General features: G+C 40.2%; 1 protein-coding gene across 1 annotated transcript in view; it reads left to right on the top strand.

Annotated features, from left to right (window-relative positions):
- Window positions 1-12,030, top strand: part of MGAT3 (beta-1,4-mannosyl-glycoprotein 4-beta-N-acetylglucosaminyltransferase) — a 192,295-nt gene extending 180,265 nt beyond the window's left edge. The window contains exon 2 of the mRNA XM_075833659.1: window positions 2,898-12,030. Coding sequence (XP_075689774.1) covers window positions 2,899-4,413 — 1,515 coding nt within the window. The 5' untranslated portion in view covers window position 2,898 and the 3' untranslated portion in view covers window positions 4,414-12,030. The remainder of the gene's footprint in view (window positions 1-2,897) is intronic.
- Window positions 12,031-24,558: the final 12,528 nt, after the last annotated feature.

The raw sequence follows: 24,558 nt of genomic DNA, 5'->3' as shown, positions 1-24,558 counted from the left end.
GTTTCACCAAGTCTTCAGTGACCGCTCCCCTACATCTTACCCTATTGTTATGGAAATAGTTTTGCTAATTTTGCAGGTTTTTTTTTTAGTAGTTATAACCCATACTGTTTGGCAAGGGACTTCAAACTTCCTCTTTTAAAAATTCGAGAAAAACTCACCTTTGGCCACAAGGTCATAGTATCAGGATTTTGGTCTTGATTAATGTAACTTTAACATATGTGAATCATTTTTTCAGACTTAGCGAAGCATTTGCCATATTTCCAAATGAAGTCTTCTTAGAAGCTGACTTTTGTGAAAAATATGTCTGTAATACATTCCAAAGTTTCTCTGTGTCTTTGTGGGCAGCTGTGACCTTGTGTGTATTTGTGACCAATGCTGCTAAAATAATTGGCAGTGACTCACTAAAGCTGGCCATACACATTATATCAGTCTGCCAAACACGCCAACTTTAGTGGGATCAGTCATCGATTAAATGTGTATTGGGCAATCCAGCTTGTGGTCAGGGGGAAAGAAGGGTTAGATTGTCTACTCTTTGTGAGATATGCCATAACTACACAGGCTTGTGGACTATTATATAATTGCGTAGTCCAATCATGGTTTAATTCTGCACAAAGATTATTCAAGTATTTGTTTCAACATTTGTGCGTAAATACATATCTGGGAAAACATTTTGTTCAGTTCCCTTAAAGGGGGCGTGCAGTCATTAGAAATTGATGGCCATCAATATCTGATCGGTGGGGTCCGACTCCCAACATTCCCGCAGATCAGCTGTTTTACAGGGGCACTCGCATGAGCGCTGCTTCCGCTTCATTCCTTATATGCTCGTACTGTGAATTGCTGATACACTTGTAGTGGCGGTTCACAGTATTGCAGCCTTCTCCCATTCAAGTGATTTATGGATACATACACTTGTAGAGTTTAATGGTACCTGTCAATTATATTGGCTACGTTGGGGCTGTTAAATCTAGCCATAAACAATAGATTTTTCTCAGCCTGACCAAACCAAACATGAGTCAGACAGATGGACTTTTCCTGTTCAATCCTTTTGTTCCTCAGTGGTGTCTGGCAGTCCATTATGTTCCCTGCACTATGCGGAGTCAGCAAATGTAAATGTGTATTTTATTTGGGGTATCTGCTATTTGATATTTTATGTTACCACTAAGCTAGGAGACAGGTTTGAACATTTAAAACAACCCCACCTCCCAAACAACCTAACTGAGAACAATCTTGAGGATGCTGACTGTCAGACAGCAGCTTATTCTACTTCTCTCGAGTTCGTTTTAGCCGGATGTCATGCATATTTCAAACTAGTCACCCCACTAACCCCCCCCCCCTCAAAGTAAACTTGGGTTCTTGCTCCTGTATAGTGTGAGCTCTTGACGGTACAACCTCACATTATATAAGTCTGTCTCCTGACAGAGGCCCTTTAAATGGTTTCTTATGTATAATGGTCTTGCATATAATGCCTGTGGGCAGAAGGTGACGTTACCATGTCTGTGACGGTCTATAAAGTGTTTGTTCTGTCTGAAACATTTCTAGTTCTTCTGTGGAATGTTTGTCATAAGGTTTGAGTAAATAGTTATTTGGTTTGAAGAATTTACTACATCATGTTTCCATGTTAAGGAACTTTGGCTGACTTCTTTTTTTTATGTGAGTTTTCAAATGTTTGCACCATGGAAACACAATTTAGGATAGAAATGTGACATATTGATTACCTATAGCTATATGCTCTGTGGATGTCTAGAAGTAGATAAACTAAAATGTAGGAATTAGAACATTAAGACCATTAAAGGATTATTCCAATATCCTATCCCAAAGATATGCCATTACTTTATGATCAGTGTGGGTTTGACCTCTGAGACGCCAATGATCCTAAAAATGAAAAGGCTGTAGCGCTGATTTAGTCCTAACTATTCCCTGCACAGCAGCACCCCAGCCACCCATTGTGCAGGGACTGCAGCACGTCCCTATTTAAGTAAATGGGGTTGGTTGCCTGCACAGTGGGGTGGCCGGGTGTTGTGGGACTTCACTTTATGGCTATGTTCACACGTCTTGATCAATTTGTTGTTTTTCCACAAATTTTGGGAATATCGCAGCAAAAAACATGAATTGATCACAACGTGTGAATACCACCTATGGGATGGAAATGGCCCTTTAATTTTCATTAATAAAAACGTTGCTGGTGTATGTCGAGCGCTTTTGTGTTGTACAATAGCAGAAGAGTACTTTCTTCCTCTTTCTATTTTTCTAGGTCAAATGGTGGGTTCCTGTTTCATGACCATTATGAAATATGTCCCATTACAGCTTTAGTTTCACAGTGTACTAGTACAGCGTAACTGCCTTTGCAAAGTCACCACTTAGACTGCACACTCCAAGTCCAAAGTTCATTTTGTGTGTATTTATCTAACTCTTGTGTTCTTGCATATGCATATTTTGTAAGGTTTTAGCCAAAGTTACTTTATCTTCCAATGAAAAACCGTCCATAGTGTGTGAGTCCTCTAACTCGCTGACCCTCTAATGAAAATGAGATGAATCTGCTCATCTCCAGTTAAGGCTTCGTTCACATCTGCGCTCGGGCTCCGTTCCGTCTGAGCTTTCTGGAACGGAACCTTGACAGACACAAACAGAAACCATAGGTTTCCGTTTCCATCACCACCGGATCCGTCACCACTGAAACCTATGGTTTCTGTCTGTCAGGGCTCTGTTCCGACGGAAAGCTCAGTCGGAACGGAGCGCAAATGTGAACGAAGCCTAACACAACAAAGCTGATAGGTGGGCTACAGAAAACCACATGTGTCACCCTATTGTGTCTACGCTAGTGTTTTGGTTTTTTTTTAAATTGGGTTGTGAAAATGTTAATGACCTGATGAATGACTGTTGTTTCTGCTTCTTTACAGGATGAAGATGAGGTGGCACAAGATGTTTCTGCTCCTTTGCATGGCTGGCCTGTGTGTAATCTCAGTTCTCCATTTTCTGAAAGCCCTGTCTTATGTTTCACTGTCAAAGGACTTGGTTTCTCTTAGTCCAAATTTTATTTCTGGCTTCTTTTGGGAGTCCCGGTCTCTGATACCTCAACACATAGGAAGGACAGATGATGGCACCCAGGTTCTACGCACACCTGGATACTACCGACCACCTGAGGCTGCCATTCAGCAACCTAGGCCTCCTCCTTCAGGACATAGTCAAGGCATTAGCACAGATGAATTGCACCTGAAGGAACTTTTTTTGCAGGAAGATACAAGAGAGTATTTTGTGAGAACTAAATCTGGCGGTGTATGTTTTAAACCAGGAACAAAGTCACAAGACCGCTTGCCTTCTGAGAAGCCAGAACGGTCCTCTCCACGTAAGGTATCGCCTAGCATTTCTCGACAGTCGCAGCAGCAAACGCAGAAACGGAGGAAATGGGTGGAATGTGTTTGTTTACCTGGCTGGCATGGACCTAGTTGTGGGGTGCCAACAGTGGTCCAACACTCCAATCTCCCCACAAAGGATCGATTAACCCCACGGCTGAAACCACGTCGTGTTATCAATGCCATCAATATAAATCATGAATTTGATCTGTTGGAGGCACGGCTCCGTGAGCTGGAGGGGGCTGTGGATGTTTTCTTAATATGTGAATCAAACTTTACAGCATATGGGGAGCCGCGTCCTCTCTTATTCCGCCAAATGCTTCTCAATGGAACGTTTGACTACGTTAAATCCAAGGTAGTCTATGTGTTCCTGGACCATTTCCCGGAAGGTGGGAAACAAGATGGGTGGATAGCAGATGACTATCTGCGGACATTTTTGACACACAATGGGATTGGTCGCCTGCGCAACTTGCGAGATGATGACCTTTTCATTATAGATGATGCAGATGAGATCCCCAGCAGGGAAGGAGTGCTATTTCTTAAGCTTTATGAGGGCTGGACAGAGCCCATTGCTTTCCATATGCGCAAATCACTCTATGGCTTCTTTTGGAAGCAGCCAGGGACCTTGGAAGTGATTTCTGGTTGCACCATTGGAATGCTTCGTACTGTATATGGCACAGATGGTATCCGCCTTCGCCGACGGGAGTATTACACTATGCCCAACTTCCGTCAGTATGAAAATAAAACTGGGCACATTTTAGTTCAGTGGTCTTTGGGAAGCCCTTTACACTTTGCTGGCTGGCACTGCTCCTGGTGCTTCCCTCCAGAAGGAATCCATTTTAAGCTGATCTCAGCACAAAATGGAGATTTTCCAAGATGGGGTGACTATGAAGACAAAAGAGACTTAAACTACATCAGATGGCTTATAAAGACTGGGGGTTGGTTTGATGGAACCAAACAAGAGTATCCAGCAGCCGACCCCCATGAGCATATGTATGCCCCTAAATTTATCATGGAAACTCCCCAACGATTTGGCTACTTAGTTAAAAACCCCTACATCTGAGGTGAATGGTAAGGGAAGTAATGTTGAAATCTGTAGTACTCTTAAGCAGCTTCAACTCTTCATTTAGAATTTTGTTTATCTTCTCCCTTGTGAATCCACTGGAAATGAGATTTACCACTAACCAAAGGAGTTGTGATGAAAAATCCATTGACACTAGATTGCTTGGTAGGATGGGTGATGAACTTTTTGGGTTGTTGCTAAGGGATTGGTTTATCAGGAGATTGATGGTGGCGAGGTCTTCCACAGTGGTATTTCAACAGTGATATTGTATGTCTTTATCAGTGCAGCTGTTTATGTAACATTGCATGTATACATGTCTTTCCAATTATCTCTTTTTATGTTGCAGGGAATACGCAGCGCTTTGCTAACCCCTGTAGCAAGGAAAGGGTTACACTGATCATGTTGCATATTTTACTTGAGTATGACTATGCACTTCCAAGTTCATATGCATGCTAACTTTATTGTAGGGAGAAAAAATAGCTTGAGCCTTTTATTAAAGGTTTCTGTAATTTCCAAGCAACACTCCTTTGCATCAGATCGGTTATAATCTATTAAAGGGGTTAGGCTGGGTTCACACGACCTATTTTCAGACGTAAACGAGGCGTATTATGCCTCGTTTTACGTCTGAAAATAGGGCTACAATACGTCGGCAAACATCTGCCCATTCATTTGAATGGGTTTGCCGACGTACTGTGCAGACAACCTGTCATTTACGCGTCGTCGTTTGACAGCTGTCAAAGGACGAAGCCTAAAAATACAGCCTCGTCAAAAGAAGTGCAGGGCACTTCTTTCAGACGTAATTTGAGCCGTTCTTCATTGAACTCAATGAAGAGCAGCTCAAAATTTATGGCTTTCAGAGAAGCCTCGCAAAATGCGAGGAGGAGCAATTACGTCTGAAACGAGGCAGCTGTTTTCTCCTGAAAACAGTCTGTCATTTCAGACGTAAAAGCCTGCTATCGTGTGCACATACCCTTATCCGGGAAGTGAATTTTTTTTATTAGGGGCTTCAAATGAAAAAAAAAGCAGTACATACAGATCCTTGCCCCTGTTGATCCAGCTCTGAGACTCCAGTGGCACTTCCGGTGGTTAACATGCACATAGCATGTGACCTCTGCAGCCAATCAGAGGGCTCAGCAGCCATATTTTGTATTTCTGGCATTATGCCAGCAATACGATTCATCACCACAGATCCCTGCCGAGCCATCTGATTGGCTGCAGCGGTTACATGCTACGTGCATGTTAACCAGCACCGGGTGTGCCGTTGGAGTCGCAGCACTAGATCGACAGGGGCAAGGATCGGTAATTACTGCTTTTTTGGGGGGTTTATTTATATAATCTGCAGCCCCTACTAAAGAATGTTCACTTCCTGGATAACCCCATTAACGCTCACTAGCATGAACCTGGAAATCCATTGTGATACTCTTCTGCCACATGATCACTTCTTTTGGAGAGTATGTGCTATATCGCTGTAACTTCATCAACATTAGTGCCAATGCATTGTAGGTTCTGAAAGAACGGAAAAATAGTGTCAAGAATGAAAGTATGATGCACTTTTTTTGGGGGGGGGGTGCTGTTTGTGTTTTGCACAAGGCGTTTATTTTAACTTGGCGTTTTTGAGTTATAAATTAATGTTTCTGCCAAATGTTAACCTGAGTGTATATTATGCACAGAGCCTGGTCACCATCTAACAGGCAGCAGTCATGTGGGATTATTAAGAAAAAGACTGATGAAAAAAGATCAACTTTTTGGGTGTTGCGTTAAGCTGGGATCATTGGAGCGCTAAAGTAACTTGCTCCGACTCGGTTCTTCCATTTTTAAATGTGCTCAAATATCAACAAGTTTATCATGATTCCACACTTCCCAAAGTATTTCTTAAAAGAAACCTGAAAAATGTTTATCGTTCAGATGTCATCGTAAAGAGCCTGAACAGATAATCTTAATGGTGAAGGATATGATGCCGGTCAGAATAAGCACACAAGACACTGCAAAAAGTAATGTCTCTGAAGGCTTGGCACTTTTTCAGAAATGAATATGAACAAATGGAACCTTTTTTAGGTACCGTATCAATGTGGATGAAATAAAGAGAATAGATTATATTTTATATTATACCCTATAAAGGGAATTTTTTTTTTTTTTCCGCACGGTGGTAAGGGGTAATAAAAGGGAACAACCATAATAATTTGCTCATGTAGGAGTGTTGGGCTTATACATTATTGTTTTACTGGTTGTGAATGAATTGCTGCACTGTATAAGCCGCAACACAGAAAAGACATGATTCACTATTAAGCCGAAAGTGCTTTGATTGAGGCGCTCCATTGTCGGTGTTGTCATGATACATGCTGTGGGCATTATTGATGGTATGATTGACTACTATTACACTATAAGTGAGGATATCATATAGTAATGTATTTAACTATCTAGCTTGGCATAAAGGGTTTAATCTTGCCTTTTCTTCCTATCTACCTCCCTGGTCCTGTTTTGTGTCAATGTATTTTAAATTGAGTTTTAGTACCATTTTATTACCGTATTTTTTTGGACTATAAGACTTACTCATAATTGAAAGCATAAAAGGGAAAACAAGTTTTTTTTTTTTTTTTTACTGTACATGTCCTAGGGCTGATATTCAGGCCATACAGTACCACAGTGTCCAACCACAGTCCAGCCACAGTGCCCCCATACAATGCCATCCACAGTGCCCTGATACAATATCGGACAGTGATACAACTTATTGGCAGCTACAGTGTCCTCATATTTCCCTGAACTCACCAGACATCAGAGTTGTGAAGAGGCAGGGGTTAATGGTGGTGAATCTGGAGGGGGCTGGCTAGAAGGTCCTCGCAGGTCAGTACCTGCATATATTCACTGTGCCGCGTGTACAAATGTCTGTGTAATTTGCTCATTGAACAGTCAGATTTGACAAAAGTGTGTGTGTGTGTGTGTGTGTGGGCTTCGTTCACATCTGCGTCAGGGCTCCATTCTGACGTACTGTCAGAGCTTTTGACTACGCTATTGATTCCGTCAAAACGACGAAACCCTTGCACAATGGAGGCAAACGGAAACCATTGGCACCGGATCCGTCACCATTGAAATCTATGGTGATGGAAATGGAAACCTTTGGAACGGAGCCCTGACGCAGATGTGAACGAAGCCTAGTAGTCCAAAAAATACGGTACTTAGAATTGTGTTGTATACATTTCAGCAGGGACCACACCAGAAGGACCATAAAATGCTGTATTCCTAGATAATTTTGGTATTCTTTTATGATCACTCCAGTTTTAGACAGTACTGCATCGATTTTAAAAGTATATGCCACTAATGTGGGTTGTTGGCTTGTAAGGGTTAAATTTGCACACCAGCTATTTTGTGTTTATTCACAAGTAAATTGTATGTAGAACTTTTGCTCAGTGAAGCTACTGCTCTGAATAGGAGATAAACTGCGTTAAAGAGGCCCTCCGACACTATCCTTACATCTTCCGACAAACTAAATTGTGTTTCATTTTTTTCCCTTACAGTTTAGAGGATAAAAGATGAAGTTTGGCTGTTTTAGACAACAAGGCCACTTTTTTTTATGACTATTTTTCTTTAAATGCATGTAAAAACAACCGTGTTTTTTGTAACATGCGTTTTTTTTTTTAATTGTGTTTTTTTAATAAAGCGTAATTTTGTACATGCACTTATGAAGTCCTAGAGAGAAGCCTATGGGAAAAACGCTATAAAAACACCATACCTAGAGCAGGCTGCATTTTTTGGAAAACCCCACTGACCCCAAAAACAGCAAAAACCAAAACGCTGTATAAGTAGGCTTTGTGATATTTTATCATCAACTTTAAATTCACTGGCCGCAGCATTTTTTTGTGGGGAAGAAACGCTGTGATAAATGCCTGAAAATGCTGTGCGTCTATCCAGCCCAATGGAAACCACCATAAATAAGAGTCCCGTAATCACCTCCGAATAGAACAGTTGCTTTATTGATGAGATTTCTATATTCCACAATAAACAAGATTAGCATTTTGTGTTTAGATGGATAATTGACCGTTACAATCTGAAAATCTTTTTTTCTTTTTGTACAAACCTGGTGCATATTTCTAAGACAACACAAATAATTCTTTACATGATTTCCATGAAAATTGTCCCATTTTCTGTTGGCATTAATAAAAATGTTACAATTTTAGAGCACTAAAAGCAGACTAAGTTTAGATTTCCAGCCACTATGTGTGTCTGTTATTGCACCATTTATAAGACCATATACTTGTAAGTGCCAGTGCCTCAGAAGTTTTGGATTCATGTAGTGTCCTGTAATCCCATCGAAAACCATTTCAGTCTGGCTTTTATATTCTTAACTAAACCAGAAAAGCAAAACGGGTAAGCTGATTGTTTTCTGTGGCCAACAAGGCCACTTTCCTCTGGTACATATGCCCGTTCTTGTACATACAAGCTTTCTGTGTTGCCCATAGCAACCAGATTCCAGGTTTTATTTTTTCCATTGCAAGCAAGAATGATCTGATTGATTGTTATGGGAAAAAACGAACCTTTTTTTGTATGCAGAAGTCTTTAGGCCCACTGTGTATAGTTAGATTTTTTATTGCAACCGCAGATGTATGCTGAGATATTGGTCTTAAATAATTGTGCTGTGAATGGAAAGGTGAGAAAGCAAGTCACTTGGCACTATTAAAGAAGAAGCACCAAAAGCATTAAATAATGCTTCTTTTCTGCATATTAAAGAGGTAACTAAAACGCTCTTTACTACTGTCATGTCTGGATATATTGTTGATTTGACATTGAAGATTGGAAGCCCGCATCTCCTTTTCTTCAGCGTCCTGTCACCGACTCTTCCTATCGTGTTCTGGCTGTTCAGCCTTGTAGGAACATTGTGAGTATCCAAATCTCTATTCACATGAGCCGCCTTGAATAGCGTTAGTTTGTGGACATTGATCTGGTGATTTGAAATCCATACAATGACATTACTGAACTGCTAAAGCACAAATAGTAAGTGTTGTCATGGGGACCCTGGAGCAGAGCAGCTGCAGGTATGTTTCTCCAATCCTTGATATATCTACACAAGAGGAAAAATCCATTGTGAAAATCGTTCTTGTTGGTGGTGATATTGCGTGATTCCTTTTGACCATACAGTCCTTAGATTTATCATATCTATCCGTAGAAACTAGAAGCCTTTATCCTGATTTTCTATAATCTGAAGCTATTTGGCAATATTAGACATCATTTGAAAAGGGACTTGTATCGTTTTACAGGAAGGGAATCCTGTTACTACTGCAAGAAAGGCTGCTGTTTCCACATGGCTTATCCTTCACATATCATTTTTCATTTGACCTCTCAATTAGATGAATACAGTGTGAAGATGCCAACAAGTCCAGAAACTATCATGGCAAATCCCTTCGTTTGTGAAAGAGATCTTTGTAGAGCATTAGAGACTTGCCAGAACTGTAAGCATGCAAGTCTAAACTTAAGAACATATAAACTATAAAATTGCTTTTTGGCAGCTTTACAATTGGTCCAAAAGCCTTTCTCCGAATAATGAGGGCGTACAGGGTTTAGGAACAGACTGTCTATCCACACATGTGCATATCCAATCCTGTGCTTTATTGTCATAAAATCCTGTCAAACCTATAGAAACGAGCCTGTAATGATGATTGTGCCCAGAACAAACTAATGTTAATAGATAGTTTACAGTAAAAAGGCCACTGAAATTGGTTTCTTCAGCTGGGACCTCTAAACTCGAGGACTTGTACTCCTTTTGTCTCTCAGTATATACGGCTGTGGGACACTCCTTCATATGCATGCTGGTCTCTACTTCAGACCGCTTCATTTTTTTCCTAAAGGGGGTTTTACACTGGGCAATTATCGGGCAGACAAGCGTTCAAAGAACGCTCATTGCCGATAATTGCTCTGTGTGAACAGGGCAGCAATCGGCAGATGAACGAGCAAACGCTCGATCTGCTGATCGTATCGTTTTAAAAAAACTTAAATATTATCGTGGTCGGCAGCACATCACTGCCGACATGACAATGTATGGGGACGAGCTATCAAAGTAACGAACGCTCGTCCCCATACGTAGCTTCTTGTGACTTAAGGCTCTAATACCAGTGAGGACTGATCTGAAGACATTTCTCCACATTCCTTATATAATAAGCAGAAGACGTACATTAGAATAAGGGTATGTTCACACACAGTGTTTTCAGGCGTATTTCAGGGCGCTTACGCCTCGAAAAACGCCTGAAAACGGAAGCTGAACGCCTGCAAACATCTGCCCATAGAAATCAATGGGAAAAACAGCATTTAGTTCATATGGGGCGTCTTTTTACGCCTCTGTTGTAAAAAAACGGAACGTAAAAAGACTCTCTGTAAAAAGAAGTGCATGTCACTCCTTAAGGCGTTTTTTGGAGCTGATTTTCCATTGAAGACTATGAAAAACTCCTGAAAAGAAGCCTCAAAAGAAGCTCCAAATTAAAAGAAACTTCATTTTCAGGTTCAAAAACGCCTGAAAATCTGAGGCTGTTTTCCCTGAAAACAGCTCTGTATTTTCAGAGGTTTTTTGTTAAGCGTGTGAGCATACCCTAAGAGTCATGGAACCCGGTGAATGCAGTGTCAGAACATTGATTTCAGCTCAGTGGTTTAGTGAAATTGGGGGAATTCATGGAGCCCACTATGCCAGTTTTCTGGCGTAGGAAAGTGGCAATTTGTGTAAAGCTTGCTTTTTGTGCAAACATTTTTGGCACTTATCTATTTTATGCCACCTCTGACACTTCAAAAAGTGGTTGGGCTTAGTGGAAGGAGGCCGGGCCAATGCAGCCCAATACATATACTATAATTTAGGCAAGAACACTGGCGTAAATTAGAACACCATCTACGCCAGCTAGGAGCTAGATTTTCTGGTGCGCGGACGGAGAGCGAGACGCCTAGCTAAGTAAGAGGCGTACACCTCTTCATAAATCAGGCGCATCTTACACTAACGTGCTTTAGATTAAGACTGGTGTATGAAACTTCAGTCTTAATACATTTTCCCCATTGTTATCTCTTTCACTGTACACTATATATAATGAAATTTTTTGTATAAAAATGGATTTGTTCTAAAAGAAAATGTGTTCTCCCAATGTAGTGAATTAATCTTATCTCTCCTCTTTTGGTTTTCTCCAGTTCCTTTCCACTTTAGCATGTTGGCTAGGTACTTTATGTCTTGTTGGTGTACCGGTCACTGCTGATGTCCATCTTCTTAATAAATAAAAAGTAATTTATGTGTTGTTAGTAAAGATTTGTTTGTTTTGTACATCTCATTTAGGACAACACTATACGTACTTAAAGTTTGTAATCTATAAAAAATGATTTCCCTTTCACTAGTTTAGTAATGCCCAATCTCCTGGCTAATCTAATCTGCACTGTCACTCTGATAATCCCAGTGAAAATTGTGTCCCAAAGAGTTTTATTTTAAGTTTTGAGCTTTGTCTAAATATGCAAATGAGCCTATACTAGACAAGTGGCTGTTGACACCAGCGATTCTCCTGAGGTGGAGCTACCTCACAGCATCTGACACTGTCCTATCAGCATTACGCTGCTTCACACAGTGTGAGAGACTTAGAGGCTCTGTCACCAGATTTTGCAACCCCTATCTGCTATTGCAGCAGATCGGCGCTGCAATGTAGATAAGAGTAACGTTTTTATTTTTAAAAAACGAGCATTTTTGGCCAAGTTATGACCATTTTTGTAGTTATGCAAATGAGGCTTGCAAAAGTCCAAGTGGGCGTGTTTAAAAGTAAAAGTCCAAGTGGGCGTGTATTGTGTGTGTACATCGGGGCGTTTTTAATACTTTTACTAGCTGGGCGTTCTGATGAGAAGTATCATCCACTTCTCTTCAGAACGCCCAGCTTCTGGCAGTGCAGACACAGCGTGTTCTCGAGAGATCACGCTGTGACGTCACTCACAGGTCCTGCATCGTGTCAGACGAGCGAGGACACCGGCACCAGAGGCTACAGTTGATTCTGCAGCAGCATCAGCGTTAGCAGGTAAGTCAATGTAGCTACTTACCTGCAAACGCCGAGGCTGCTGCAGAATCAACTGAAGCCTCTAGTGCCGATGTGTCCGACACGATGCAGGACCTGTGAGTGACGTCACAGATCTGCACTGCCAGAAGCTGGGCGTTCTGAAGAGAAGTGGATGATACTTCTCGTCAGAGCGCCCAGCTAGTAAAAGTATTAAAAACGCCCCGATGTACGCACATAATACACGCCCACTTGGACTTTTACTTTTAAACACACCCACTTGGACTTTTGCAAGCCTCATTTGCATAACTACAAAAATGGTCATAACTTGGCCAAAAATGCTCGTTTTTAAAAAATAAAAACTTTACTGTAATCTACATTGCAGCGCCTATCTGCTACAATAGCAGATAGGGGTTGCAAAATCTGGTGACAGAGCCTCTTTAAGCTGGAGGGAAGGGGGATCACTTCAAATAACAATATCTCTGGCTGTGGACCAGAACAGTTCTAGCTGTGAAACAACCGGAGATATCACCAGTTAAAAACACAGTCGGGAATGGAATCTGTATACTATATGATCACTCTATGTTGCTGGGCAGGGAAGGGGGAGAAGCTGTATGCTGATTGGACAGCGTCATACAGAAAACATTACAACGCGCAGTTTGAAAAGCAACAGTCCCCTCCTGTTTGGCAATAAGAATATTTCAAAAAATGCTCATAACTTTGCAAATAATAAGTTTTTAAAAAAAACAACAATTTCACTGTAGTTATCAGCATCATAGCGCCTATTAGATTAGTTAGGAGATAAGGTATTAATAAACTAGTGACAGATCCTCCTTAAGGAGAAGTCTTGCCAAAGTGATCTTCTGCTACATCATCTATATAATGTAAGAAGATCATACAGACACCGTACATGATCTGAAACATCCACTGATGAAAGAATGAAAGGGCTCAATAGAGTATACAAACCCCTTTTGGAAGTGCACAGAGGTTTGGTGACGAGCAGCGCCAAATGGATTTACTCTACAGATACTTTGTTCTGGTAATACGTGGCGGTCTGAGATTATATAAGGTTTAGTGCAACATTTCAGTTAATGCGGTTTTAAATAAGACGTGTATAAAACTGTAAAACCCCTTTAAACATTCCTACCTCCAAAACGTTGTAGTTTAAGTCAAGCATATCGATGAATCACACGATATGTCCGTCTTGTGTGTACACGTTTTCATGTCACAGGACTACTTCATTAAATGACATTGGACTCATCAGGAAAACCTACAGCAAAGATTACATACAAACAAAGGAGCTTGTCCGATCTAGAAATACATATTTATGATTGCATGTAATAGGCAAGAGGTGTGTAAATAATATGTAAATGTATATTTATGTAAGTGTATATACAATGTGTATATATGTGTGAATATATATATATTTTTTAATTTCTCAATGATATACAGACTAATAATAAATACCTTGCTATATGTAAATAAAGATCATGGAAGATGTGTTTACTTGTTTTTTGGCATTCATGAGGTGGGCACTGGGGTTCTTTGCTTTCTTTTTTTTTTTTTCTATCTACATTGGTAGATGTATGTTCTTAAAGGCTAGATTGTACATTGATATAAGATGCTTTAATGCGCCCTTGGACCGGTCTCCTTTAACCCCTTCCCTCTTTAGCCACTTTTGACTTTCCTGACAGAGCCTCATTTTTCAAATCTGACATGTTTCACTTTATGTGGTAATAACTCTGGAATGCTTTCACCTATCCAAGCGATTCTGAGATTGTTTTCTCGTGACACATTGCACTTTAAGTTACTGGCAAAATTTGCTCGATATGTTCAGAATTTAATTGTGAAAAACACCAAAATTTAGCGAAAAATTGCAAAAATTAGCATTTTTCTCAATTAAATGTATCTGCTTGAAAGACAGGCAGTTATAACACACAAAATTGTTGCTAATTAACATCCCCCATATGTCTACATTAGATTGCCATCGGTTTTTGAACATACTTTTATTTTTCTATGACATCACAAGGCTTAGATCTTTAGCGGCAATTTCTCACATTTTCAAGAAAATTTCAAAAGGCTATTTTTACAGGGGCCAGTTCAGTTGTGAAGTGGCTTTGAGGGCCTTATATATTAGAAACCCCCAAAAAGTCACCCCATTTTAAAAACTTCATCCCTCAAAGTATTCAAAACAGCATTTAGAAAATGTCTTAACCCTTTACACATTTCACAGGAATTAAAGCAAAGTAGAGGTGAAATGTACAAATGTAATATTTTTTTGCAGAAATAAATTTTTAATACTATTTTTTTTATAACACAGAAGGTTTTACCAGAGAAATGCAACCCAATATTTGTTGCTCAGTTTCTGCAGTTTTAGGAAATATCCCACTTGTGGCCCTAGCGTGCTACTGGAGTGAAGCACTGGCCTCAGAAGCAAAGGAGCACCTAGAGGATTTTGGGGCCTTATTTTTGTTAGTATATATTTTAGGCACCATGTCAGGTTTGAAGGGCTCTTGCGGTGCCAAAAAGGTGGAAATCCCCCAAAAGTAACCCCATCTGAGAAACTACACACCTCAAGGAAATTATCTAGGGGTATAGTGAGCATTTTGACCGCACAGATTTTTTTACAGAAATTATTGGAAGTAGGCTGTGAAAATTAATATCTACATTTTTTCAAAGAAAAGGTAGGTTTAGCTAATTTTCTCTCATTTCCACAAGGACTGAAGGAGAAAAAGCACCACAAAATTTGTAAAACAATTTCTCCTGAGTAAAACACTACCTCACATGTGGTAATAACCGGCTGTTTGAACACACGGCGGGGCTTAGAAGGGAAAGAGCACTATTTGGCTTTTGTAGATCACATTTAGCAGGAATGGCTTGCGGAGGCCATGTCCCATTTGCAAAGCCCCTGAGGGGACAAAACAATGAAAACGCCCAAAAAGTTACTCCATTTAGGAAACTACACCTCTTGAGGAATTCATCTTGGGGTGTAGTGAGCGTTTTGACCCCACAGATGTTTCATAGAATTTATTAGAATTGGGCAGTGAAAATAAAAATCCTTTTTCTTCAATAAGATGTAGCTTTAGCGCAAATTTTTTTTATTTTCTCAACAAATAAAGGAAAAAAAGAACCAAACATTTGTAAAGCAATTTCTCCCGAGTACGGCAATACCCCATATGTGGTCATAAACTGCTGTTTGGGCAAACGGCAGGGCTCAGAAGGGAAGGACCGCCATTTGGAGTGCAGATGTTGCTGGATTGGTTTCTGGGCGCCTCTGGGCCCAAAACTGTGGAAACCCCCAGAAGTGACCCAATTTTGGAAACTACACCCCTCAATGCATTTACCTAGGGGTGTAGTAAGCATTTTAACCCTGCAGGTGATTGGCAGAAATTGGTGTGCACTCGATGTTGCAGAGTGAAAATGGGATTTTTTTCCGTAGATATGCCAATATGTGGTGCCCAGCTTGTGCCATCATAACAAGACAGCTCTCTAATTATTATGCTGGGTTTCCTGGTTTTAGAAACACCCTACATGGGGCACTAATCTTTTGCCTGAACATTCGACCAGGCTCAGGAGTGAAAGCGTACCATTTAAAATTGAGGCCTAATTTGGCGATTTACAAAGTATTAGTTCACAATTGCAGAGGCTCAGATGTGAAAAAATAATAAAAAAGAAACCCCTGAGAAGTGACCCCATTTGGAAACTACACCGCTCAAGGCATTTATTAAGGGGTGTAGTGAGCATTTTCACCCCACAGGTCTTTTCCATAAATGATTGCACTGCGGATAGTGCAAATTAAAAAATTTATTTTTCCCTAGATATGCCATTCAGTGGCAAATATGTCATGCCCAGCTTATGACACTGGAGACACACACCCCAATTTTTAAAAAGGTTCTCCCGGGTATGACGATGCCATATATGTGGAAGGAAACTGCTGTTAGGGCACGCTGTAGGGTTCAGAGCGGAGGGAGCCCCATTTGCCTTTTGGAGAGCGGATTTTGCTTGGTGGTAGTTTTGTTTGAGTATTGCTGATGTTTCCATTTATAATGTGGGGGTACATGTAAGCCGGGCGGAGTATATAAGGGGCATAGTCAGGTGGTATAATAATGGGGTAAAAAAACAATAAAATAATCCATAGATGTGTGTGACGCTGTGACACAATCCTTTCTGCACAGGCCGGTGTCACACTGATAAATGGTGTCCATTCTTATCCCCCTTTTGGTCCACATTCCGCAACTTTGCAGTTTGGGGAGTTTTGCTGTGAAGTGTTGTCCTGGTATAATACGGGCACCGTCTCTTCCAGCGGATATGTTTGGGCCCTCCCCTTCCTGGTTCCCTAATTTTAGGTCCTTGATAAATTGCCTCTTGAAACAGAAGAAATGTTCCCCTCGGGCTGCACAACTGCATATTTTTTTATTTCCTGACTTATTGGAGCCTTAACTAATTTTATTTTTCACAGACGTAGTGGTATGAGGGCTGGTTTGTTGTGGGATGAGCTGTAGTTATTATTGGTACCATTTTTGGGTACATGCGACTTTATGATCACCTTTTATCCTATTTTTTGGGAGGCCAGGTAAACAAAAAAACGCAATTCTGGCACAGCTTTTTTATACAGCGTTCACCATGCGTTATAAATTAAGTTAACTTTATTCTGCGGGTCAGTACGATTCCGGCGATACCTCATTTATAGCACTTTTTTATGTTTTACAACTTTTTGCACAATAAGATTTACTTTTGTAAAAAGAATGTCTTTTTTCTGTCGCCAAGTTGTGAGAACCATAACTTTTTTATTTTTTTGTCGACGGAGCTGTATGAGGGCTTGTTTTTTGCGAGACAAGCTATAGTTTTTATAGGTACTATTTTTGGTAACGTGCGACTTTTTGATCACTTTTTATTCTAATATTTGTAGGGCAAAGTGACCAAAAAACAAACTCTGGTAAAGTTTTTTAAGTTTTTTTTTTTTTACGCTGTTCACTGCGTGCAATAAATAATATAATATTTTGATACCTCAGGTCGTTACGGTCGCGGCGATACCAAATACGTATGGTTTAATATTATTTTTTAATAATAAAGTACTTGAGAGTAAAAGGGGGATTGTGTTTTATTTTATTACTTGAAACTTTTATTGTTTTCAAACTTTTATTTTTTGCACTTTTTTTTTACACTTTTTTTTACTCTTTTTCTCAAGTCCCACTAGGGGACTTGAAGTTCCAACGGTCAGATTTTTTTTTTTCTAATATATTGCACTACCTACGTAGTGCAATGTATTAGATCTGTCAGTCATTCACTGACAGCAAGCCGATTAGGCTTCGCCTCCCGGCGGGGCCTAAATCGGCTTCCATAATGGCAGAGCAGGAGACCATTGTGTCTCCTGTTGCCATAGCAGCAGTCGCCAGTCCTGATTGCCTATCAGGGCTGGCGATCTGCTAGTAACCGCTACGATGCAGCAATCGCTTTCGATTGCTGCATCGAAGGGGTTAATGGCAGGGATCGGCGCTAGCTCCGGTTCCTGCCGTTACAGGTGGATGTCAGTTGTAACATACAGCTGACTTCTACCGCTGATGACGCCGGATCAGCTCCTGACCCGGCGCCATCTTGCCGGCGGCTACGGAAGCCGATCAGGCTCCGCCGCCGGGCGGATCTTGACCGGCTTCGGTGCTAGGCAGACCGGGAGGCCAGTATTAGGCCTCCGGTTGCGATTGCAGCCACCGGAACGCCGGCAATTTCATTGCTGGGGTTCCGATGAGCTGCAAACACCTTAAGTGCAGCGATCACGTTTGAGTGTTGCACTTAAGGGGTTAATGGCGGGGATCGAAGCTAATTTCGGTCCCCGCCATTACAGCCAGATGTCAGCTGTAAGATACAGCTGAGATCCGGCGATTATGGCACCGACTCAGCTTCTGAGCCGGTGCCAAACATTTGTCATAAGTATACGACATTTTGCGGGAAGCATAGGCTTTCCATGACGTATACTTACGACAAATGTCGGGAAGGGGTTAAACCAAACCTCTAGTGGAAAATAAAAACTTTCGCAGAGCTTTGGATCCTTCTGTACAGTATCTTTATGAAGCTTTTCCCCTCAAAGCTCCGCTATTTGTGCTGCAGACCTCTCCCTGATCATAATTTAAATTAAGTTATCACAGTGTGCCATTTTACAGATGCAGTGGAGCACCAGTCACTACTTTCTAGATTTACTCTTGCCGCACCTCCCCTCTATACATTGCTTGAATCGATGCCTAGGACTTTTATTGACTAACTCGTTTTCTGTGCAGACACACAACGTGCAATTCCCTGTTTTGGTAAGCTATATCTGCTCTTGTAGCGGAGGCGGGGCCGAATAGGCTTGCTCTCCGTGAATAGCTGACCGCTCTAATGCATTGCACTATGTGGGTATTAAAGTATGTGCACACGGCTTATTTTCGGGCCGTAAACGACCGAATACCTCAGAAAAATCTGAAGCAAAATGCCTCCAAACATCTGCCAATTGATTTCAATGGGAAATACAGCGTTCTGTACCCACGGGGCATGTTTTGACGCGGCCGTTTTGAAAAAACGTCGCGTAAAGAGACGCCCTGTAAAAAGTAGTGCATGTCCCTTCCTGAGATGTTTTTGGAGCCGTTTTTCATTTACTCTATAGAAAAACAGCTCCAAAAACGGCCATGAAAAACGCGAGTTTGCTAAAAAAAAGAAAAAAACGGCTGAAAATCAGGAGCTGTTTTTCCTTGAAAACAGCTCCATATTTTCAGATGTTTTTTAGTAGGCGTGTGCACATACCCTTGGAGTAAAGATCAGAAGTCCAGTCCTAGTGGGACAAAACAAACAGTTAATAAAAATGTTGAATAAAAGTTTTAAAAAACACTGCCTTTTTTCCTATAAAGCCTTTTATTATAGGAAAAACATGAAAACATTAAAAATGTACACATATTTGGTATCACAGCGTTTGTAACGACCCAAACTGTAAAACTATAATCTTATTTTTCCCGCGCGGTGAACACAGCAAAATTGTTTTTTTTAAAAAACACAATTTCTTGGTCACCGCCCCTCACAAAACATAGAATGAAAAGTGATCAAAAAGTCGCTTGTACCTCAGAATAGGACCAATAAAAACTAGAACTCGTCCTGCAAAAAACAAGCCCTTACACAGCTTTTTTGTAATGAAAAATAAAAGTTATGGCTCTCATAATATCGTGACACAAAAAAGTTTATTATTTTTAAAAAAACATGATTTTTATTGTGCAAACGGTGAAAAACATTTAAAAAAAAACTATACATATGGTACTGCTGTAATCATATCGACCCGCAGAATAAAGTAAAATGTAATTTAAATACCATGGTGAACACTAAAAAAATAAATTGTCAGAATTGCTTGGGTTTTTTTCAGGAAGCGTGTGAGCGGACATGGATGCTGTTGCTGTTTTTTATATATATATATATATATATATATATATATATATATATATATATATATATATATATATAAATAAAATTCTGCTGTCAGAGGGACAACGTGGCTCTACTGAGGTGGTATTGACCTGAAGATTCATGGTTTTTGCTGGTCATACCCCTCTGCCAGTGTCTTGTACTTATTAACGTACTCTCCCTTTTGACCTGCTGATCTCCTGCGGGTGCCTACTTTGGTTTTACATATAGAACCATTCTGGTTAGTATAAAGTAAAACCTATCCTGGTTGATCACCTTACTACAGCGGCTGACCTGAATGTACTGGCGTTTAGCTGAATATCTAGGACCTGGACTACGTAATCTGCCTGAATTTCTGATTGAGGTGGAAAGTCTGGGATACCATGCCACCAAGAAAAAAACCTGAGGAGGCAGTGTCAAGACGGATAAATGGGGGTGCCCCCTTAAAATCATCTAAAATGGACAATTTCTTAAGTTCAGCCACAACTTCCTCTACTCGTATTAACCCTTTGCAATCTAAAAGGGGAGAAGGAGGTGGGGATCCTGTAAGCCCAAAACAATATTTTAAAAACCTCTCAGACCCTGAGATAGAGAGTGGAGCAGAAATGGGCTCAGAACGAGGGGGGACCCCAGTTCTTACTGAAATTCTGTGTACTCTGAGGAAAATGGAAGAGGCAGTGGCTGGTCTTGCACTACAAATGGGGGGCATTAGATCAGATGTTTCTCTGATAAGAGATGATCTTTAAAATAAATGTGGGGATTGATACAGCTGAAGTCAGGATATCAGACGCTAAAGACTCTATAGTGACTTTACAAAAAGAATTGTTAGCGCTGAAACATTCTAACCGTGTCCATATCTGACAAAGTGACTGATCTGGGAGGCCGGTCCCGCAGAGCTAATAGACGTCGGGTTGGCTTTCCTGAGAACTCTGAGGGTGCAGACTATGTACAATTCATCAAGTCCTAGTTCGTGGGTAAATTTGGGGAAAACACTTTGTCAAATACGTTCTCAGTTGAGAGAGCCCATAGGTTACCATTGAAAACTAGACCACCAGGGGCTCCACTGAGACCACTATTAGTTAAATTTCTGAGCGCTGGAGACCGAGACTTTATCCTTTGGAAAGCAAGATCTGCCTCGCATCTCACTTATAATGGAGCTAGAATAGCCCTCTATCCAAACTATTCTCAAGCAACATCAAAAAAAAGGTTCAAACTCATCGAGGTGAAGAATAGGCTGAGGAAGGCAGGCCTGCAGTATTCACTACTTTTTCCAGCTAGGCTAAGAGTCTTTTTTTGAAGACCACAGGTTTGTTTTTTTTATTCTACCAAGGAGGCAGTTTCCTGGATGGACTCCAGGAAGATATAACTCTATAATTTTTCTAGGGGAAAATACTTTCCTGATTTTGTTTTTAATTTAATTTTTTTTCCTCCTTTTGGTCTTGCTCAATATAAATTCTGTTAATAGCTAATCGAGGAGTAGGTGGGTGGGAAAGGAGTATTGCATGGTCTTTTTTATTTTTCAATGATGTTTGTAACTGATGGAGGAGTAGGTGGGTGGGGGAGGAGTATTGCAAGGTTTGGAAGTTCGCAAGGTTGAGGACCTGTGAGCTAAATAAGGGGCTGGGATGGGAAGGTATGGGCTCGATTTTATATTGTTTTTTTTTGTTATTATTTTTTATTATATTATTTTGAATAAAAATATATATATTTTTTTTATTTTATTTTTTTAAATATGCAAGTTATATCTTGGCATGTAAGGGGTTTGGGGCTTAGGCTTGGCAGTTTTTGATTTGATAAAAAACGGTAATATGTCTTCAGGAGACGCATCTTGCTAGAGGATTGGAAAGACAAATTGAGAGATCATGGATGGGTAAAAGTTACCATTCAATATTCTCATATTCTAGGGGTGTATCAATCCTTATCCATAGGAATGTTGACGTGCAGATATTCAATACCTTTTATTGATATGGAGGGCAGATTTGTGGCATTATATGGTAAATTCGAAGGTATCCTTTCTGTCATTGTGGCAATATATAATCCCCCTCCCTCTTCTCTGGACATTTTTAGAATAATACTATCTTATCTTGCTGATAAGGGAGATTGTCCGCTACTCATTATAGGGGATTTTAATATTGCACCAAGTGATGATATGAATAGACTTCGTAAAAAAGCTGTTGTAACAAATAGTAAGACTAACTTTCTCGAATTGACTTAGCGATCGTTGATCTTTCTATGTTGAGGTTAATTAAAAAGCTGATTTATGAGTACCGAGGGGTGTCAGACCATTCTCCTCTTATGGTAGAAGCCTCCCCTGCCCCCCAGTTGTCGCGAGTTATTAGAATTAGCCTGTAGTTGACTAAAGACTCTGTGGTTAATGGGGACTTGGCCTCCCAGTATAAGGTTTTTTTTTTTTCAGTTAAATGCAGGCTCAGCCCCTATTCCAGAAATGTTGGGATAACTTTAAGGCATATTTTAGGGGCATTATGGTTAAATTGGCATCTGAAAAAAAGCAGAGAGAGAATCAAACAGAATTCTCCCTTAAAATTAAATTGGGAGAGTTTTCCTATATTAATGATCCCTCTGAGGGTAATAATCAAAGGTGGTGAGCTCTGAAATGTCAATATGAGGATCTTTGTGCTCGGAAGGCAATAAAGGACTAATTTGAGATGGGGGAAAGTAATTATTTTGAAATGGGAAGAGGTGGGAAACTCCTGGCAAATATAATAATTCAGGGTCCCAAAACTCTTATCTCTGCGATTAGGAAAAAGGAGGGTCCTGGGTGGTGTACAGGTCCTAAAGAGGTACTAGGGGAATTTTGCTGGATTTTTTTCAGGATTTATATGCATCTAAGTGCCAAAATACTAATGATCACCTGGTGAACTATTTGGATTCTTAAATTTTTCCAGTTTTATCAGAGGGGAGGGTTAGAGGCTTCAATTTCTTTGCAAGAGATATCTGAGGTAATTAAAGATCTTCCAAAGTATAGTGCCCCCGGAATAGACGGAATTCCGTATGAGGTTTAAATTTATTATCAAGATGTGTTGGTAGAACATCTTCTTCAATTATATAACTATGCCTATCTCCAGGACAAGCTCTCCCCTTCGATGGAAGAGGCTACTATTCTATTAATACCAAAAACTGAGAAGGACCTGTCTTATTTGGAAGCTTACCACCCTATCTCGCTTCTAAATACCGATTTGAAAATTCTTGCTAAAATTCTAGCCAACAGACTTATGGTGGTAATCCCTTCGCTGTTGGTCTCTCACAAGACTGGTTTTCTCCCAGGAAAATCTATTTATTTTCGTATTCGAAGAGCCTTTGTTAATATTGCATATGGAAGAGATAGATACCATAATGGGGGTCTGTTGTCATTAGATGCAGCTAAGGCCTTTGATACAGTTGAATGGAGTTTCCTTTGGGGGGGCTGCAAAGATATGGTTTGGGAGAGAACTTTATTAAATGGGTAAAACGTCTGTATTATAACCCGATCGCTAGGGTAGGTATGGGGGGCTCCTTTTCTACCACTTTTTCTTTATCAAGGGGTACCCGTCAAGGTTGCCCCTTATCCCCACTCTTATTTAACCTTCTGATAGAGACATTGGCGATAAGGATTAGATCTTATCCAGGAATAAGAGTTTTTTGGGTTCAAGATAGCGAGGAGAAGATTTCACTGTACGCCGATGACATGCTACTCTTAAGAGATTTCGGGGATGTGGGGCATGTTGTTGCCGTGTATGAACAGTTTGGGAACTGTTCGGGTCTTAAAATTAACTGGTCTAAGTAAATAATTATGGCCTTTGATCCATCTTATATGGCGAGGGGGGAAGTAGATATTGAAGTTGTAGACTCCTTTCAATATTTGGGGATCAAATTATCCAGATGGTTGTCTGAATATATCCCTTTGAACGTACTTCCCTTATTTGGAAAATTTAGACAAAAGATTAAAATCTGGAATAAATTGTTACCCCATTATTCTTCACATATAGCGTTGTTTAAAATGGTGGTTTTGCCAATGGTATTGCATGTTGTTGGCAATGCACCAGTTTAGTTAACCAAAAACATATTCAAAACTCTTGAATCTATCATAAATGACCTAATATGGAGAGGTAGACTAACCCGAATTAAATCCGATCAGCTATGTATCCCAATTTATGAGGGTGTTTTTTTTAGGCCTGACTTTTTTGTTAAATATATTTCTTGGCATGTCATTTACAACAGTTAACTTTCTGGAATAGTATGTCAGTTAATGAGTCAATATTAATTGAAGAGGGTCAAGGGGTGTGGAAATATGTTATTCAACTCTTGGAATCGGGTGTATTATCCAAACCAAATTACTCTTTAAAGAGGCTCTGTCACCAGATTATAAATGCCCTATCTCCTACATAATGTGATCTTTCCAGACCTTAGATTGTAATTTTGATAGTGCATTTAAAGAGGCTCTGTCACCAGATTATAAATGTCCCATCTCATAAATAATCGGATCGCGCTCTCGGCGCTGTAATGTAGATAACAGCAGTGGTTTTTATTTTGAAAAACGATCATTTTTTAGAAAGTTATGAGCAATTTTAGATTTATGCTACTTAGTTTCTTAATAGACAACTGGGCGTGTTTTTACTTTGGTCAGCGTCAAACACTTCTCTTTACAACGCCCACTTGGTCAAAAGTAAAAACACGCCCAGTTATCTATTAAGAAACTAATTAGCATAAATCTAAAATTGCTCATAACTTGATGATC

Source organism: Rhinoderma darwinii, chromosome 7 (genome assembly GCF_050947455.1).
Source record: "Rhinoderma darwinii isolate aRhiDar2 chromosome 7, aRhiDar2.hap1, whole genome shotgun sequence".
NCBI lineage: Eukaryota > Metazoa > Chordata > Amphibia > Anura > Rhinodermatidae > Rhinoderma > Rhinoderma darwinii.
The sequence above is the reverse complement of the archived record's forward strand: the minus strand, read 5'-3'. Positions and strand labels throughout refer to the sequence as shown.